Source organism: Peromyscus californicus, unplaced genomic scaffold (genome assembly GCF_007827085.1).
Source record: "Peromyscus californicus insignis strain IS unplaced genomic scaffold, ASM782708v3 Scaffold_14__1_contigs__length_90479793_seg_2, whole genome shotgun sequence".
NCBI lineage: Eukaryota > Metazoa > Chordata > Mammalia > Rodentia > Cricetidae > Peromyscus > Peromyscus californicus.
This window is the reverse complement of record NW_026294436.1, coordinates 67,690,703-67,709,929: the sequence shown is the minus strand read 5'-3', so window position 1 is coordinate 67,709,929 and position 19,227 is coordinate 67,690,703. Positions and strand designations below refer to the sequence as shown.

At 48.2% G+C, this 19,227-nt stretch overlaps 1 protein-coding gene across 8 annotated transcripts in view; it reads right to left on the bottom strand.

Moving 5' to 3' along the window:
• Tlr5 (toll like receptor 5) overlaps positions 1-19,227 on the bottom strand; it is a 40,536-nt gene that overhangs the window by 4,364 nt on the left and 16,945 nt on the right. For 4 of the 8 annotated variants that reach the window (XR_008218041.1, XR_008218042.1, XR_008218040.1 and 1 more), the window contains exons 3-5: positions 6,801-7,126; positions 1,073-1,211; positions 656-863 (exon numbers count right to left, since the gene is read on the bottom strand). Coding sequence is in view for 2 of the 8 variants with exons in the window: in XM_052737871.1 (XP_052593831.1) it covers positions 16,385-18,961 (2,577 nt within the window). In the remaining 6 variants the exon portion in view is untranslated. Of the gene's footprint in view, positions 1-655; positions 864-1,072; positions 1,212-6,800; positions 7,127-14,570; positions 18,965-19,227 lie in introns of those variants that run through there. The other 4 variants (XR_008218044.1, XR_008218043.1, XM_052737871.1 and 1 more) reach the window with 2 other exon arrangements.

Sequence of the window (19,227 nt, the reverse complement as noted above, 5' to 3'; positions counted from 1 at the left end):
TATTAAAAGTGTGTGTTACCATGCCCAGCCATACATGGGCTTTGGGGGTGGAGGGCACTTCAGAACCAAACTGTAGCTTTCCAAGCTCATCCTCCTCAGCCCCACACGAGCTGAGTGGCTAGAGCATTAAGGAGTGGAGAGAACTCATGGGCATTCTATTTTCAGCTTTGGAGAGGCTCCCCCTAGGGTCCTTCAGATCTACCCCCCTTCCCCCAAACACTGGCCACACCCCTGAGGATCTGGAAGTTGCTAGAAGATTCTGAAAGGTCCTTTTTGACCAAGGCCCTTGGGAAGGATTGAGACACTGGGCCTCGTGGTCTGATCTCAGCCAGGCTGTTCGGAGGGGCTGTTTAGACACCAAAGATGGACTCTGCTGGAGAATCTCTTTCCCACTCAATAAATCCTGCATGAAGCAGAAGATAACGGTCGTCTGACAGCTAGGTGCCGGAGATAGATTGTAACGTTTTAGAGAACAGCCAGTTCGTAATCCAGATCCTATGACGCAGCCTTGGAGCCAGCCAGCACCACACTGGGAGACAAATAAATGGTCCCTTCAGCAGAGGGGGAACCTGGGGAGGGTGAGAGTCTGGGGCTGGAGCAGGGTCACGTGGGGCGTGGAGGCATGTGGGGGAGAGCTGGGGCCTGGGAAACTTACCAGGCAGGAAAAGGCAGCTGGGGATGAGATGGAGAGGGACCCTGTCTGAGCCTGTCCCGGGAACCAAGTTGTCTGAGTTCCTGGATACCAAGAAAGTGGTGTCAGCAGCGGGCTTAAAAACCAGTAATGACATTTGCTGTCCCTTGTCACAGAGGATTTGTTGCTGCCGATAGCCATGGCCTGAGAGGGCTCTGTGACTCTTGGTGCTCTGGTGAAGAAAAGAGTGACTTGTGATCCCTGTTCAGGATGAGACAGTCTGTGTTTCTAGGGGACCCTCACGGCAGGTAGAAGGACCCCTGCAGGGGGAAGGGAAAGGGATGGAGCTCCAGTGACTCCAACAAGGATGAGTGGGGTTACAGCCCAGAAACAGGATGGGTGGTGTTGGTGCGTGGAATGTCACTATCCGGGCACACCAACCTGGGAGGACTTTGTCAGAATGACTGGTAGGATTCTTGCTAAAGACTGAATGTGAAGACTGTCAATGGGGCCCCAAGCAGGGACTAGGGGTGATCTTCTCCAAGCTGATGTAACAACAGGAATTTGCTCAGACTGGATCCTACAAGACAGAGGGAAATCAGAACTTGGCGCTGTTGTGCCCATGTGGCAAGACCCCCAAGCAAGACCACCACAGAGGCGATATCCGATGCAAAACACACAGGGGTTTATTGATAACAAGCAAGCCCGGGCTTGGTCCGTGTCCAACACTCGACACGGGTGGAGGAGGACAGCCCTGAGCTCTCAGGGTGAGGGGGTTTTTAAAGGGAAAAATCACAAGCAGGGTGGTATAAGCCTTTGCGTCATATAACTGGGTGAGGGTATGTATGTAACCTCTGAATTTACTGGTTGGGGGTTACAGTTATAATTTTTGAGCAGGCCTGGATAAGTCCCAGGCTTTGTCCTTGAACTGCCATGGAGGCTGGCTAGCCTAGCACATTCACATTGACCCATGCACATAGCTCTAAGTTGGTGAGGGGTCCCAGACAGTGAACAACTGGCTGAACCTTGAGCGGCCAGAGTACGTGCAGAAAGGGAGCTACTGCAAGGACTATGTCTGTTCATGGCCCTCTCAGAAACTGCTTGCTCCAGTCTCAGGAAACTGAAATTGAGGCCTGATCTCTGAGAGAAGACTGAGCAGCCTGTTATGGCGTCTGCCTGGTCCTTTCAGCCCCACAGAGCACAGGACTCAGAGGCAGGAGGGGAAACAAGAGTCTTTTGTCAATGTTCATGTCCACCCTACAGGCTGACAGCCCCACTACGACCTTCCTGAAGAGAGAGGGCCTGCTCCCAGTGCACACGCACCATCGTGAAGGAATACAATACTGTGCAGTGGGGGACTTTATGTTCTACATATTCATGAAGCAAACCAACATTTTTGTGGTGCTTCACAGTTTATAAACTATTGTGTGTTTATTAGCTCATGCTGGGAAAGGAGTGTCCTGAACCAGTAGCGGATACCTGGGAGCCTGGGTGTGCTTTAAATAAACTACATAAAACCATATCAAAAATTACACTCATTTCTTCTATCTATCTATCTATCTATCTATCTATCTATCTATCTATCTGTCTGTCTGTCTGTCTGTCTGTCTGTCTGTCTGTCTATCTATGTATCTATGTATCTACATCAAGACAGAATCTCACACAGCCCAGGCTGGCCTTGAACTTATTATGTAGCCAAGAATGGCCTTGAACTCCTGATCTGCCTGCTGCCTCCATTACCCGTGGGCTGGAATTACAAGTGTGGGTCATCAAGCAGGGTTTGTACGGTGCCGGGGGAGCAAACCTAGGGCCTGCTGTACTCTAGGCAAGCACTCTGCCAACTGAGCTACGCTCCCAACTCTCATCCCCATTTTACACACAAGAAAACCGAGGCCTGAAGAAGTGGAGGCTGGCCTACGTATAAAAACTATCACCAAGGCGGGTGTCCCGGCCGCCTCTGTCATCTGAGCACACACTTTACAACAGGTATCACAACAACCCTGGCAAGAAGAAACTGAGCCTTGGGGAGGTGACCAGCTCCAACAGTGATTCTTTGGGCCCTCTGGTCCCAGTCCCTACATTCTACTGACTTTCTGGTGTTTTCTTTCCCCAGGGGAGACCTCACATAAGTGAGTTTACTGGCTTACGTGAGACATCTCTTGTCTGAATTAAGGAGTCGGATAAACCAGGTGAAATCCGTCTCTTTTTGTCATGGGTTTGGCATCAGAGTCTGTCCTTGGATGTATTCTGAGGTGTTCTAAAAGGGAGAGATGTGGACCTGATGGTGGTGGTGCTCACCTTTAATCCCAGCGCTAGGAAGCCGAGGCAGGCAGATCTCTGTGAGTTCAAGGCCAGCCTGGTCTACAGAGCGAGTTTCAGGACAACCACACAGAGAAACCCTGTTTTAAACAACAACAACAACAAAGGAGGTCAGGAGCTGTGGAGTTAGGACTTGTGGGTACACTTGGGAATTTAATCCACTGGCCTCCTCATGCCTTCAAATGCAGATTTCAAATGTCATTTGGTCCAGAAACATTATCTGTTATTGTCTCCAGAGCCCAGGAAGGCTCCCGCAGGAGCCTGGGTCTTTAAAGTGCAGGTGTGGGTGTGTGTTCTTTTCCCATCAGGCTGCGATTGCTGAAGAGTTGTCTCGCTTCCTGCTTCCATTTCTTCTTTTTCTTTGGGGTTGTTTTTAATGAACAGAACCAGCACCCGGCGACACCCTTGAAGCTGCTAGCCTGGTCTCTCTAATGAGTTTTGCTGAAATTCAGGGCAGGAGAAGTTTCCCTCTGTAGGCTCAGGATGCGGGGTTTTCAACTTCTGTGATGGCTGTGGCCTTTTTCTTTCCAGCCAGCTGGGCTTACCTCTTCAAAGATGTCAGCTCCAGTCTTGCCAGGTTCGGGTTTTATAGTTCTATGGATGGGGCCTTAACTTAGGTGTAAAAATAGATGGTGTTTCTTCTTCCTTCTCTTTAAAAAAAGTGGAGAGGGGGGAGTGTGCATGTGTGTTTTCCAACATCTCATCAGTCAGAAACTGTTGAAGCAATTTTAGCTCCGTTTTTTTTTTTTCCCCCCAAAAGATTCGCTCCAAGTCTGACTCAGATGATGGAACACTTCAAGGAAACTTTTCTTTCCAAAGAAGTCAAGTGCAATTAATGAGGAGGGAGCTGAGGGAGAACGGAATTCCAGAGTGTCCGCTGTAATGTCAATTATATCCCTGCCTGATAAACACATCAATGTGTGATCCACGGGCTGTTCCCCTCCACCACACCATGTTCTTACAAGAAGTGACCATTTCTTTCCATTACAGACCTGGAGGATTTAATTTTCTCAACTGAAACTGTAAACAAGATGGACTTTTATACCTCTCTCTCTCTCTCTCTTACACACACACACACACACACACACACACACACACATCTGATGGAGAAAGTTTATTTAAAATGAATGAAAATCAGGCCTGGTGTTGCTGGTCTGTAATCCCACCTACTCGGGAAGCTGAGGCAGGAGGATTGCAAGTTCAAGGCCTACCTGGGCAGCTTAGTGAGACCCTAGCTCAAAAGGTTTTTTAAAAGGACAGGCTGGGGATGCAGCCCTATGGTAGAGTGCTTGCCTGCCATGAACGAACCCTGCATTCAATCCCCTGCATCATAAAAAAAATAATAGAATACGTAAAATACTGAGTTAGCTCAGGCATAGACACACTGTCATGTGCAGAAAGAAACATGGGCTGGAACTCCAGTACGAGCACCTTAAATGTGTCTCACTGCAGTGAGGTGGTAGCCAGCTTTCTGAAGGCTGGAAGCACTATGATGTTTGTCTTTGCTTTTATTTCTTCCAAATTAAAAAAAAAAAAAAATCCTCATGACCTTGCCTATGAACAGGGGCCTGAGCATTTGTGTGAGGTCCAAGGGTGGGCCTCACCTCTCTCCCACATTCCTTTCTCCCATCAGCTCTGACTGGGTTAGGATGGGGGCTCCTTCCACCCGCAACCATTTTCTTATCCACCCCCAACCCAGGACTGCCTCTGTCTCCCGAGTCCTCAGCCCTCTCCACCCTACTTCAACATCTTAGGACCTTTTTATCTCAACAAAAATCACCTCTTCACCCATATCTCCCTTATAAACTCCCTATCATTTGGTCCACAGGCAGAGCTGCCTGCTTGTGGGGAGACAATCTGTCCTAGCTGTTGTACCCAGAGTCCCCCAAAGACCACCAATAGACCAATTCCGATGCCAAAGCAAGGAGTATTTTTACTATGAGTTAACTCGGGACTCTCCGTCCGTCTGACGCAGCAACAGAGCAGGAGAGACCCTGAGTAGCGATGGGGCAGGGTTTTTAAAGCAAGAGGGCTTGGGGTCTACAGACTACATAGGAACAGACTCAGGATTGGTTTATGGGAGTGGCAATCATGTTAGTAACTTTTAATTGGTTGGGGTTAGTCGGGGGTTATAGTTATCCATTTTTGGGCAGGCCTGGACAAGTGCCAGGCTTTGTCCTTGAGCTGCCATGGAGGCTGGCTGGCCTCACATGTTCACATTGACCCATACACTTAGCTCTAAGTTGGTGAGGGGTCCCAGACAGTAAACAACTGGCTGAACCCTGAGCGGCCAGAGTACGTGCTGAAAGGGAGCTACTGCAAGGACTATGTCTGTTCATGGCCCTCCCAGAAACTGCTTGCTCCAGTCTCAGGAAACTGAAATTGAGGCCTGATCTCTGAGAGAAGACTGAGCAGCCTGTTATGGCATCTGCCTGGTCCTCTCACTGGCTCCATCTCTCACCTGCTTCTCACTGCTCACACTGCACACAGTTTTCTCATTGTTCTGAGTTCACCAGTGACCTCCCTATAGCCAAGGCCAATAGGACATTTCCCAGGCCTTCCCTATGGGATGTTCATGCTATACTTGGCAATGATCATCTACCCACTCACCTTCCCTCCCTCCATCCATCCACCTATGACCCCAGCTCCAGTGTCTTAGTTTTAGAATGTGTCTCCTGGGTTCTGTGTGACTGGTCTGTCGTGGTCTACCCACATCTCCGTCGTCCTTCAGCTTCTCTTCTGTTCTCCTTAACCAACAGTGCTCCCAGGACTGTCCTCCCCCCGCTCCCCAGGCTCCTTTTTCTGTAAGCCTCCACTCTTCTCCTGCCTCTCCCTTGATCATGGGGACTCCTCAAGCTTTCTCTAAGCAGGAGTCTCATTCCTTAGGGGCAGAAGGCCACAGCTCCTCTTGGGTCAAGGCCTCTGATGCCAAGTTGATACTTTACCCACAGTCCACTCTGTGCTCAGTCCCCAGCTCCAGCTTCCTGAGGCTCATCCTTCTCCTTTCGCTTAGCTTTCAGTCTCCTCACTTTGGTCAAAATGGCTTAACTCCTCAGTGGCTCCTCCACGCCTTCAGGTAAGGGGTTCAGTGCTCCTCACAGGAAGTCGGGGCTCCCCCAGCTCCACCTCCCGCGCCTAGCTCCACCTGCCTGCCTTTGCTGACTCTGAGGTAGCCTTTGATTTGTCAATAGCAGCTGCAGTTAGCAGCACACGTGCCTCCTGTGTGCAGGCGCTACAGTGGCGACCCTGTGAACCCTCCCACTGACCCTTACTAGCCCCATGAGCTCAGTTCTCACAGGATGCCAGTGTCACAGACAGGAAACAGAATCCAGGGTAGACTCTACATCCTTCATATGGATGGCCTCCTACATGCTCCACCTGCTGTGGCCCCTTTTTAACTTCGGGCCCCTCTATAGTTTCTGGCTTCACTCTGCAAGCCCAGAGCCCCTTTTATCCCATCCCTGTGCTCAGCCAGGGTTCCCCAACCCCAGGCCAGGTTAGAGCACGGGCTCCCACTTGCTAGGGCATCGTTTTCTCTGTCCTCATCTCTAGCTGCCCAAGTTCCTAAGGAGCAACGGAATTCTATGAAGTAAAACCGTCTATCCTGTGTAGTACCATCAAAGCTTATCCTTAACTACAGAGGATTATGTCCTCAAAATACTAATCGGGTAGTGTCTCCCCAGCTTACCACCCTTCAATGACGTCTCTTTGTTCTTAAGACTGAGTCCAAAGGATTAGCTCAGAACCGATGATTATGGTGGTTACTCTGACCTCCGCCCTCCTTCCCGCCACAGCTCCAGGCCTCTGGGCAGCCCAGCTCTCCCTCCTTCCCTTCCCAAACATAGCTCACAGGTGCCAGACAGCGCTGTGTTGACCACTGCAGGCAGAGATGAAACAGAACAGCGAAGAGCGGGCTCTTTGCAGATGCTCCAGCGGGGCATCCCTTCAGCAGGCTATCCCTCCAGCAGGCTCTGGATCCCTCGGACACATGGCTCTAATGAGTCAGTCCCCACACAGCCTTCATAGCAAGGGCGGTGGTGAGGGGTCCCGGGGAATGGGGAAACCGCGCGAAGATTAATGGCTCCCGCTCCAGATTGTCTCTACAGCGCACCCTGCTGGATGCTTCACACACTCAGGAATGGCCTTGGAAGCCAAAGGGGTGGATTGGATTTTCTCCTAAAACAAACAAACAAACAAACAAAAACAAAAACAAAAAAAACCAAAACAGTGAGGTCCGAGATTGGAAATGTAGCTCCGCTGCCTAAGCCTCAGCCCTGCACACAACAGTTATGGTGGCACATGCTTGCAATTCCAGCATTCGGGAGATGGAGGCAGAAGGATCAGAAGTTTCAAGGTCAACCTTAGCTAGCCTGGGCTACGTGAGACTGTCCATTTTTAAGCTAGAGGTCAAGGTGACTGGATTCATTGTTGGAAGTATCTCTTTGGCTTCTGTATGGGACAGTAACTAGAATACATAAGTAGGATTCCAACTGTCCATGCAAAACCCAGGGGCACCTGCTATTTTGGCAAGCTTCATGGGAATCTTGGGTCAAAGCCTCCAGTGGGTGTAGTTTCCCTGGCCCTGCTCCCCATGTCTCAGAACAGGTCAGTTGTAAGATCCCACATTCTCTTAATTAAGACGTTGACTAGCTGGAGGTCACAGAGTGGCTTGGTTCTTTTCCATAGATGGTGAGAAGGAGAGAAAGGCTAGTGTCTTTAGACCTCTGAGATCTGGGGTGGGCTGGCGTTTTCCTAGGACAGAGCCACAACACGCCAACAGTGAGGAGTCGGAACCACATCCCAGCAAAGAGACAGAAAGCAAACGGGCCACTGGGGGCTGAGGAAGGACAGGCAAACTGTCGGAGAAATCCAGGTTTGTACCATTCACTAGCCAGGCAAGTTGCTCAAGTGTCTGCATCTCAGTTTCTTTCTCTATGAGATGGGTTGTGTCCACACTGCCCAATCCAGTCATGTGACTTTAATGAGGTTGTGTGTGTGAATTGGCCAGTGCAGAGCCTGGCATAAAGGACCCCAGTCGAGTCTAGTTCCTTTCCTCCTTAGCAGGGAGCCCGAGGGCTTCAGCAAGATGCTGTCATGGGCTAACATGGAGGACGATGGTCCTCCATCACTGCCAGCCCCAGGAAACAGTTCCTGTGAGTTTCCTCCCGTTCAGAAAGAGGAAAACAAGAGAGGAGAAGGGTGCTCGGCATGGAGGGTTTCCTTCCCCGGGTGTGGTCTTATGCTGTAGTGGCTCCTTCCCACAACGAACCTCAATCCCCAGAGCCAGCCTTGGGACCATGCATTTAAAACACAAACACTAAACACTAGAAAGGCCCCAGAAAGCAACTGAGAAATATTCTCATGACCTTGGGGCAGGCAAACATTTCCAGGCAGGTCACAAATACTAATCATAAGTGCATCATTTGGACTTCCTCAAAAATAAGGATTCTTGTGCATTAAAGACATTGTTAGTAAGATGAGAAGTCAAATTATATCCTGTGAGAAAATAATAGTAATCCATCTAGCCAGCAAAGACTTGCATCTGAACATATACAATGTGCCTTGCCTACAAATGAAAAGTAGAAAGGCAACCCAACTGTTGTGCCGCTGTATTTTCTGGGTTGGACACAGCCACTGCTATCATGAACTAGAACAAGCGTGATCATCAGCAAGAACTCTCACAAGAGATGATGCCTCAAAGCATCCCTTCCTGAAGAGAGGGGAAATGCTCACATGGCCCTGCCCTCTCCTGGTTATATGAGGGCTGACTGGAGGTGGAAAACTTGCTTATAACCTGCTGAGAGGTACTCAGCATGTTGGTATGTTGGTATGGTATGCTCTAGACACTTCCTGGAGCTGGGGGCTGTCTTTGAGTCATCCATGCTCTTTAAGTAAGCTGGATCAACTGATTGGCTCACCCATTTAGACTCGGGTAGATCCTTCCTTTGGTCTGTTGGTGCTCTCTTCGTTAGAAAAGACAGCAGCTGGGTTGGGTCGGGAAAGGAGCCGACACAAAATTACCTTCAGGAATGAGCTTTATTAGGAGAGAGATCTTCACACAGGAGCTGCGATCAAACTTTGAGGTGGGACAGTCCTTCCTATTAGAGACAACACCATGGGGCCTTGAAGGGCTTTAAAACTGGAGAGGGGCTTTCGTAAGAGAGATGGCTTAGAGAGGGGGAGGGAGGAAGGGAGAGAGAGAACGCAAGTGAGCTACCATGGACAACATGACAGAGGGGGACCCAGAGAAAAGCTTTCAGAGAAATCCCTAGAGTAAAGGAAAATATCTGACTTTTATATCGGGGTGTTGGGAAGTTCCCCACCACATGATTTCTGGGATAGCCTACATAACAAAGAACATGGAGGGGCCGCCCGGTATTGGGTAGGCCTGTAGATTATGGGCTGGGCGCTACACAGGACTTCTTAATCTCTGTCTCAGAGAGCACTGCAGTGGGGTGGTTGGCTTGATTTCTTTAGGCTGTGGGATTTGGCCAACCTGGAGTGCCTAGTATCTTCAGGGGGCGGGCTCAAGATCTATCACTCTTTGTATCTGAGGTGAGTGAGTAGACATTTCTTTATGTCTCCCTAGGCAAAGTCACAGGGCACCAATTAAAATGGGAACAACTTGAACAATTCTTCATCTCCAGTGACACAGACATGCTTCCTAAGCACCGGAGCTTTTCAGTGTATCAGCCACTTGGGGAGTACACATGAAGACCATACATGCCGAGGCTACATTCCCACTGGATGACTAACCATAGCAAATGTTGGCAAGGCCATGGGGCAGCCTGAATGCCCCCCCCCCACACACACACACAGGAGGCACCAGTGCAAACGGTTACAACAATCTTGGAAACACTGGCAATTTCTTTCAAGAAAATGTACATCAGTCTCACAACTCAACGATTTCACTTCTAGTTACTTACCCAGGAGAGGTGAAGACAGAGCTACAAAAAGATCTGCAAAGTAATGTATATTGTAGTCTTATTTCTCACAGCTCAAACCTAGAAACAACCCCCATAGGAAAATGAAAACTAAAAACCACCAGGTTATAACAAGAAGCATCTCAAATTAGGTTTAGCAAAAGAAAACAGATGCAAAAATTGGGCTATGGTTCCTTTTACGTGAAGTTTCAGAACAGGGAAATTCCTTCTACGTTCACAGAAACCACAACAATGTTGAATTGAGGTAAGGGTGGAGCGTGCAGAAAAGGAAAGAGAATGTGGGGAGTGGGGAACTATTCCATATCTTGACTGAGGTTCATTGCTGCAGGCATTAAGGGGTCCATTCAGGATTTGTCTGTTTTATTCTATTTTTAAAAACAGCTTAGTGACTGACTTCCTTCTCAGATTTCCAGGGGTATCTCCTAGATCTTTAAAGGGGTGACTTCACCTCAGGGACTAAGCATGAGTGTCCAGACCAGGAAAGCTGGAGGCAGACCCAGTAGCCCAGAGAGACCCACATGGCCAACTTACACACCATAGTTGTGCCTCTCTGCAGCATGTGTCGATGTATATTTATTGTGTGTGTTCGTGTGTGTGTGTGTGTGTGTATGTGTGTGTGTACGTGTGTATATGTGCACCCACCCATGTGCTACAGTATGCACATAGATGTCGGAGGACAACTTGTGGCAACTGTTTCTCTCCTTCCATCATGTGGGTCCTGGGGATGGAACTCTGGTCATTAGGCTTGGGGACAAGTGCTTTTCCCAGCTGAGCCGTCTCATTCACTTAGGTTAAAAACAATGACCACAACCCAATCTGTGAAGCGCCAAGGGTGACAGGAGACCCAGGTAGAATTACACCTGGGGTCTTCCAGTTCCAAATCCCTGACATTTTCTGTGAATGTCTCTAGGGGATGGCCTGTGAGGACCTCAAGGCTTGTTTCAGAACTGCAGCTTGAGCAAGGCCAGAGGGATGCCTTTGCCAGTCAAGACCCCCTACCCACTCCTGCACCTCGGCATAACCACTTGGCTAGATGTCTTATTTCCAAGAACAAGTGGGCTTTCTAGTTCCCCCTTCCAAACGCTTTCCTTATCTTTGCAGGGGCCATACCAGTGGTAAATTACTTGTGTAAATTCCTCCAGGCTTGGCATGACTTACAGACTTGGAAGATGCTGCCATATACCACACCTGCAGCTGGGAAAGTACCAGGAGTGGGGACATTAACAGCCCAGGTCACTGGAAAAACCACGTAGACAGCCTTGAGTGTTGGGCCCTAAGGACTTCTTGAGCAGCGAACCTACATCATCACAGCAGAGAAAAAGACCCAGGCTCCTCTCCACCAAAGCACCTGCTTCCTGAAGTGAGGCTGAGCCTCAATGAGACATGATGTCATTGGTTTTATCACATCTCTGTGAGGCAGCCTTCCTGGGGAGGAGATGGGAAAATGGAGCCCTGCAGCCTTAATTGGGAAAAGAAACAGGATCTCCAGCCATTTGGGTCAGATGCCCATGTTTCAGAAATAAAGCCACCCTGTCTGAATTGCCCGGGCCATGCTGCCGCCAGAGAGGACCACAGCAGCCTGAGCGAGTTCTTTCCATGGAATTTTCTGTAAAATAAAAATGCTGAATTTCTTTAAGACTCCATCTAAATGAGGGCTATTGTGGCTGATGAGAAATAAAATACTTAACTGCTAAGTAAAACAGATTAAAATTCCTTTACTCACAAGGAAAACAGCAAAATATTACATATATAAAATCTTAAAAAAATATTTACTATTGCTGTGTAGTGTGAACTCACATGGTGTATATGTGTGTCGGTGTGCATTTGTGCCGCAGCACATGTGTAGAGGTCAGAGGACAGTTGTGGAGTCAGTTGGCTCCGCCTTTGTGTATGTTTCCAGGGATCAAACTTACACCGCCAGGCTTGCAGAGCAGGCCCCTTCATCGGCTGAGCCATCTTGCCAGCTCTACATGATTTGTTCATATACAGTCATCAGTTGAAATAATTGTTCTACCTTGCCTGTTTAACTTAAAAATTATGAGCTAGTGTGGTGGCATATGCTTGCAGTCCTAACCTGGGCGACAAGGTAAGGCTCTGCCTTGAAAGAAAAAAGTAAGTAGATAAAATAAATTCTGAGTGATGATTGTTATACTCTCTGTCTTTTACACAGACAGACTTTATCCTCGTGATTTTAAGTGAGGGCATATATATTTTGCCTATTTAAAGACTTATTAACACACACGCACATGCACGTGCACGCACACATACACACATTGTTCAACATTAAGTAGTATCAAAGGCTCCAGTGAGATGGTGCAATGCTGGCTCACTGGGTAAGCAGGTTTGCCACCACACCTGACGACCTGAGTTCAATCCCTGTAGCCCACATGGTGGAAGAAGAACATGAATTCCCACAAGTTGTCTTCTGTCTCTGATCACATATGCTGTGACACACACACACACACACACACACACACACACACACACACACACACACATGCTGTGGGATGGTCTGTATGTCAAATGTGTTGCTCTGATTGGTTAATAAATAAAACACTGATTGGCCAGTAGCCAGGCAGGAGGAAGTATAGGCGGGACAAGGAGGAAAAGAATTCTGGGAAGTGGAAGGCTGAGTCAGACAGACACTGCCAGCTGCCGCCATGACAAGCAGCATGTGAAGATGCCGGTAAGCCACGAGCCACCACATAGCAAGGTATAGATTTATAGAAATGGATTAATTTAAGATAGAAGAACAGTTAGCAAGAAGCCTGCCACGGCCATACAGTTTGTAAGCAATATAAGTCTCTTGGTTGGGTCTGAGCGGCTGTGGGACTGGTGGGTGACAGAGATTTGTCCTGATTGTGGGCCAGGCAGGAAAACTCTAGCTATACACACACACATACACACACACACTAAATATAGAAAGAAAAAAATAAATTAATAGCAAAGATGCATAAAGAAAACGTGTGTCCTCTTGTACCCTAATGATCTCCCCAAATCCCCAGAGAAATCACTGTTTTGGGGAGGGCAGTTCAGGGAAACACATTGATACTCAATGACCTTCCCAACAAAACTAAAGTGTTTGGGGGATGAGGCATTTGCCCCATCTATTCTACAGACATGATAAAAAAATGTCCCTGTTTCCTAAGCTTCTTTGACTTTAAACTGCAGAATACAACCTTGGACAAAAGTGAACAGATTCAGGGGTGCACAGAAACTACATTGCCACAAACTATACACACTTGGTCATCGCTGCCCAGGTCAAGACATGGAGCCTACCCAGTATCTCAGAAGTCTCTTCCATATGCCTCAAAGGTGACTGCTGTCAACACTATTAGTTGGGTGCTGTCTTTTCATACATAATCATTATGCTCCACTGCCAGCATTTCTGTGAGATTGGTGCCTGTGGTTATGAATTGCTGCAATCATTGAAGTGTCCATGTTTCTTAATGGCCACAGTCTGTTCTTTTATGGTTAATGGACAAGAAAGTTGCTTCCTATATTGGCTATTGTAAATAATGCTGATAAAGCATCTGGTGAGCTATGTACATGTTTCTAGTGTCGGGGAGACATGTATGGATTCAACTCTATCAAGAAATGACAACTAGCTTTCTGAAAAGATGCTAATTTACATATTCACCATCAACCAAGGCGTTTCCATTGTTCCATGTCTTTTTCACAATTTGGTACTGCCAGGCATCTTGATTTTCATCATGTTGGTGGGTGGGTAGAGCCACACCAATGTGGTTTTGATTTATATTTCTCTAGTGACCCAAGAGAACAAATGCCCTTCAATTTTCTTGCTGAGAAGTAGAGTCTTCTTTTTTTTTTTTTTTTAAAGCTTGAAAACAATTTTGTTAGAGCTTAACTTCAAAACAAACCAAACAAACAAATAAAAACCCCAGGGCAGGCAGGGTGTGAATCTCAGCAGATGCTGGGAGGAGCAGACTGGAGAAGAAAAGGGGGAAAGCCATGCCACGTGAGTGAAGCCGGCACGGAAGTCAGGCAGACAGACCATATGGCATAGAGGGAGGTCTAGGAAAAAAAAAAAAGGAAGACCAAAGTGTCAGGGAAAGCATGCTTAGGAGAGAGGTAGAAAGAAAGAGAGAAAAGCCACACTTTTCTGAGTAATTCAGAAGAAGGCAGAGTTACGGAGCTGCGTGTGTCTACACTTTTCCTCATCTCCTCCTCTTGAGCTGTGCAGGGCTGCCTCGTTCCAGGGAGAGGCTCTGCCGAGACCTGCTGAGTGTCATGGCTGTCCCTGTAGTGTGTCCCTGCAGCCAAGGCTGACGGACAGCAGTGTGGTGAGACCGAACCAGCCCAGCATCATCTTCCCCCGTCTTTAGGAGCTGTGGCTATAACTGTCTGGAAGGCTGGGGTCTGGTTTTGCTGTACCCCTTAGAACAGGGATCAAAAGAACGGATTCTCTGTGAGTAACCCAGGGCTGTGTTCCTGCCTCCACACACCCGTTCCTCAATCCCAGCACCACTCCTGGCTGTTCTAGATGTCTCCACACCACAAGATGAAGCCCACTGCCTCCCGGAGCCTGCAGCATCTTCGACCTTCACCCGCCTTCAGTTTCTCTGTGATGTCACTGTCACAGCCCTGCCCTCCTCCTCCCTGGAGATCTCAGAGCAGAAGACAACTATGGACACATAAGAAAGTGGGCGTCATCAGACACTTCGGTATTTATTAAGAACTTACTGTGGACTAGGTCCCACCCTTGGCCCAGGACACACAGGTAAACAAAAAAGGGCTAGCCAACAGGGCTCCCAGTTGGGGTATCCTCACACACACCAAACACATCATTGGCATACATTTCAGTGGCAGAAATCCGAGGCCACCACGAAGAAGCAGTCATGTTACTGTAAGGAAACGAGCCTGGTGGGAGTTAGTGGAGAAAGAAGCCTGGGCAGGAGGAGCAGGTGGAAGACTCCCACGTGGTCCCTAAGCCATATGCGATGCTGTGACCAGTGAGGGTGGGGCTGGGAGCATGGGGCAAACTTTCCTCATGGAGTTTGGAGTCCAGAGGGGCAGCAAGGGGTAAGTCCTAGGCTAGAAAGAACAGATGTCATACCGAGAGTGTCCAGAAAAGAAAGGGTGGAGGACTTTGGGTTGGAAGGATTCACGGGGTCTTTATGGACTGGATTTCAAAGAATGTGTAGAATGGATGGGAAGATATGGAAGAACATTCCAGAAAGAAGAAGTGGAGTGGGATGGATGTTGTTTGTATAATGATAAGTATAATGCCGACTGCAGGGTATGCTCAGACACATGACTAAGAAGTGCCAAGAGTCTGAGGTGTATGTGTCTGCCACCGTGAGGCTCCAAGAGTGACACTTTAGGTGCCGAGTCCCCCGTGCATTCATGCTGCCACTGGCCTCTCAGGACACTGGGTGTGAAGGAGTTTGAATGACCAGCAAGGGTACTTGAGACACAAGCTCTTTGGTCCAAAGTTTCTTAATGCTTCGGCAGAAAAACTGCTACATTAATAAACGCACAAAGATGATTAGAAGGCAGAGCACATAAAAATCCCTGTTTAGGATTAAAAAAATACAAACTCAAAAAAATCACTGCAGCCTCCAGGGGCCTTTGAATATGAGTCTTCTCCTCTGGTCACTAGGGCAATTAAGAAAACTATCAGAGAAGCCATGACATCCTTGGCCAGTGAGCATTTGCCGCATATTGATGAGGTAGATATTGTTAGGCCTACAGGAGAGAACACCGAGGCCCAGCCATAGGATAGAATGCTCGAGTTACACGGTTAAGAAAGCACAGAATCAGTAAGAAATCCGTGTGTGACGTCCACATCCTTCTCACACTTGTGTAGCAGTCACAACAGCTGTTGTATAGTGTAGGGAATGCAAAGATCAGGCTGGTGCTCAGTCGTGAAAGGGTGTGAGCATCAGGTGAGAGGTCCAGTGCAGAAGATGGCCATGACCCACAAACGCTGGACCTGCAGGGTCACAACGGGAAGGAAGTGCACTGTGGCCACAGCGATGGGACCGCTGCCATCTAACTTCTTCTCACTAGGGTAGTCCTCAGCACTGGCCTCGTTTCTTGTTTCCAGACAAGGCCCCGTCTCCTCTGTCCATGCTCTGCAGGGTCAAGAACTCAGGATTATCCAGCAGCCTGTTCTTGAACTGAACAGCACGGAGAGCGTGAAGCCACTTATAACTGCTCCCAAGGTGTCCTCACCATCTAGGAGGAGGCTGCAATTGCACCCAGGACGCATTGGAATGGGAGGAAATGGTATCATCGAGCCTGAAAGGAAATTGATGGTGAGTGGGCACCTTCAGAAGCAACTGCAGTTTTCAGGACCTGATATTTTCCATTTGGAAGTCAGTGACACAAAACACCTGTTGACATGGAAATCAAGAGATTGATGATGCTCTCATAGTCAGAAAACAACCCAAGGGAAGGATCCCCAAATAGTTTTGTGCATACAATGTGGAGAGTTCTTTGTGGTGCTTGTAAAGGGTTCCTTCCACTAGGAAATGGTTGTTATGGCTTGCAACGGAAGGGTATTGCTTCTCTTCTCTCCCTTTTCTTCCTTTAGTATGTGCCCAGAGAGTTTATTGAGAAACCAGCCAACATCCTGGAGGTCCTCGGGCCACCTCAAGTACTGCTGTTTTTGCAGAAACCCTCTGATAGTCTCGTGTTTCATCAGCTGATACTGAGACAGGGACCCCACCACCACCACGATGAGAACATTCTTGAGGTCAGACAGGCACCGACTCTGGGCATACCTGAAGGCTTCCAGGCACCAGCCATCCCTGAGGAACTGTCTGCTCACTAGACACACAGTCTTTCTGCTGCCCCAGACGGCTGCATGGATGTTGGAGATGTGGTTTTCCCCCGGGATGAAGTCTCTTTCTTCAAAGCACAGCCTGAGTCTGTTGCGGGAACTATACTGAGCATCCAGGTGTTTGAGCAAAGCGTTCTGTGCCCATTCAAAGTCTTTGCCACTGAAGCAAAAATAGGCATCATACCTGTATACACTAGGTTCCGAACTCTGGACCTTGTCCTTGAACACCAACTTCTGGATGGTCTTATAACACAGGAAACAACCCCCCCGGAACTTTATGACTATGAGGGTGGTAACGAGGAGCAGAGTCAAAGTGACGGTGCACAGGATGAAAAGGGAAAACTTTAGGGACCGCAAGGCTTCCTCTTCATCACAGTCCTTGGTGGAGATGTCGTAAAGGGAGGTCCCTAGCAGCGAGTCAGGGTACATGCAGTATACATCTGCAGGAGAGCCAAGCAGGGTGACATTGGTTTGGTTGAGCCAGATGATAAAAGGGCTAAGTTCACACTGGCAGACAAACTCATTATGAGTTATGTCCAAGAAGCTAAGTGAAGCAAACAACCCAGGATCAGGAGAGAAAAGCTGATTTCTAGATATATCAAGAATCTCTAAATTAGCAGGTAAACTGCCAGGAGAGAGAGAGGTCAGCCTGTTAGCACTAAGACTGAGCCACCGCAGGGAAACCAAATCGTTAAATATTCCAGGTGGAAGGAAATTAAGATAGTTACTATTCAGATACAGGATTTGGAGGTGGAAAAGGCCTCTAAAAACATCCCAGCAGAGGCCAGTCTCCCAGGCGAGCTGCAGCATGTTTTCTGCAAGGAAAAGCTGTTCTAAGCTCAGGTTTTCTGAAGGGGTCTCGACTGCCTTGCAGGAAGAAAGGCGATTCTGATTCAGGATGAGAGACTGGAGCTGGGGAATTCGCAGGAGGAAGTAGAGGTCAGACAGATTTTCTAGCCTGTTCTCAGATAACTGAATGAAGTTGGCTGTGAAGCGAGTGTGTGGCAAACTGGCCAGCTTATTGCCACCCAGGAAGACGGTCAGTATGCTTGGAATGAAATTAATGGTTTTAAGAGCATTATCACGGAGATCCAAGGTTTGTAATTTTTCCAGGAATCTGAATGTTTGGGATTGAATGATCCCAATGTGGTTCTTTTGAAGGTCAATGTAGGCCACTCTAGGTAGCCCATAGAAGTTAGAATTATAAAGTTCTCCCAAAAGATTATATGATACATTGAGAACTTGGAGATTGTCAAGTCCATGAAATGCGTTGTCTGAGATCTTGTTTATCTTATTAAAGGCAAGGTCCAGAAACTTCAAATCTTTCAGCGTTTCAAACACCCGGGAATTCAAGGAGAAGATATAACCATGGGAGATGTCCAGGAATATCATCGAACTTCTAGCCAGGCCAGCAAATGTGTCCTGGTCAGGGTCCTTGATGTTCTGGAAGCCAAAGCCAGACCCCATTATGTGGTACGTAAGCATCAAAGAGGAAACCTGGCTCCCCCAGATGATGTTGCTGAAGTTCCCTGTGATGTCCACTGTCCAGCCATTGCTAGAAAGATCTAGAGTTTCCAGCCACATGTCTCTGAATGGGTTTCTGCATGTCTCCCAGTCCACAGAGACTCTGCTGAACAGGCTAGTTGATTTGAGGCCAAAGAAGGAGAGTGTTTTGCCCTGCAGGGGCTTGAGTTCATCCTCACATAGAGTGAGTATTTCATTGAGAGAAAAATCTATGGCCTTTAAGGAATTCAATTCCTGAAATGAAGAATGGAGATGGAGGCTGTGAATCTGGTTGCCAGATAGGTCTAAGCGAGCTAGTGAATTCAGATTCCTGAAGTAACCATCTCTTAGGACAGCACCGGAGAGTTCACAGGAGAAGAGTCGAAGTTCGAAGAGATGGGGCAGTCCCTGAAACGCATCTGGACTCAAGACTTCAATCTTATTATGGCCCAGATCCAAGATCCTAAGATTGGGCAGGTTTCTGAAGGCCTCCTGGCCGATGGTCATGGGTGTAAACTGGGTTCCCAGCTCCAGCAGCAGGAGCTGCTTCAGGAATGGAAATGATGTGGCATTGACCATACTGATATAGTTGAAGCTGAGCAGGAGCCTCTCAGTGGTGTCAAGGACCCAGGGGATCTGGGTAAGGTTACAGAAACGAAATAAGGCTATCTGGCCATCAGAAGAACAGGGAGACATTCCCAGCATGGGGCTGGCCATGAAGATCACGCCCAAGAGAAGGTCAAGTTGATCCGCCATGACCTATAGGGAAAGAGAAGACTAGAAACACATCACAGCCCAAGGATCTGGCCCTGGGTCCTCAGCACTTGAGGGTTTCCAGAGTGATGGGGCTCTTCCCTTGGAGCCCTTTGCTCAACTGACTCCACAAACATTCTGCTGGCAGATTCTGATCGGTGGAACAAAAGCACTCACTTTTCTTCTCAAATGCTTGAGAGTGCATATTTTACACACAGGGCACCAGTACTTTAAAGATACTGCAAGCTGGGGAGGTAGCTCAGTGGTAG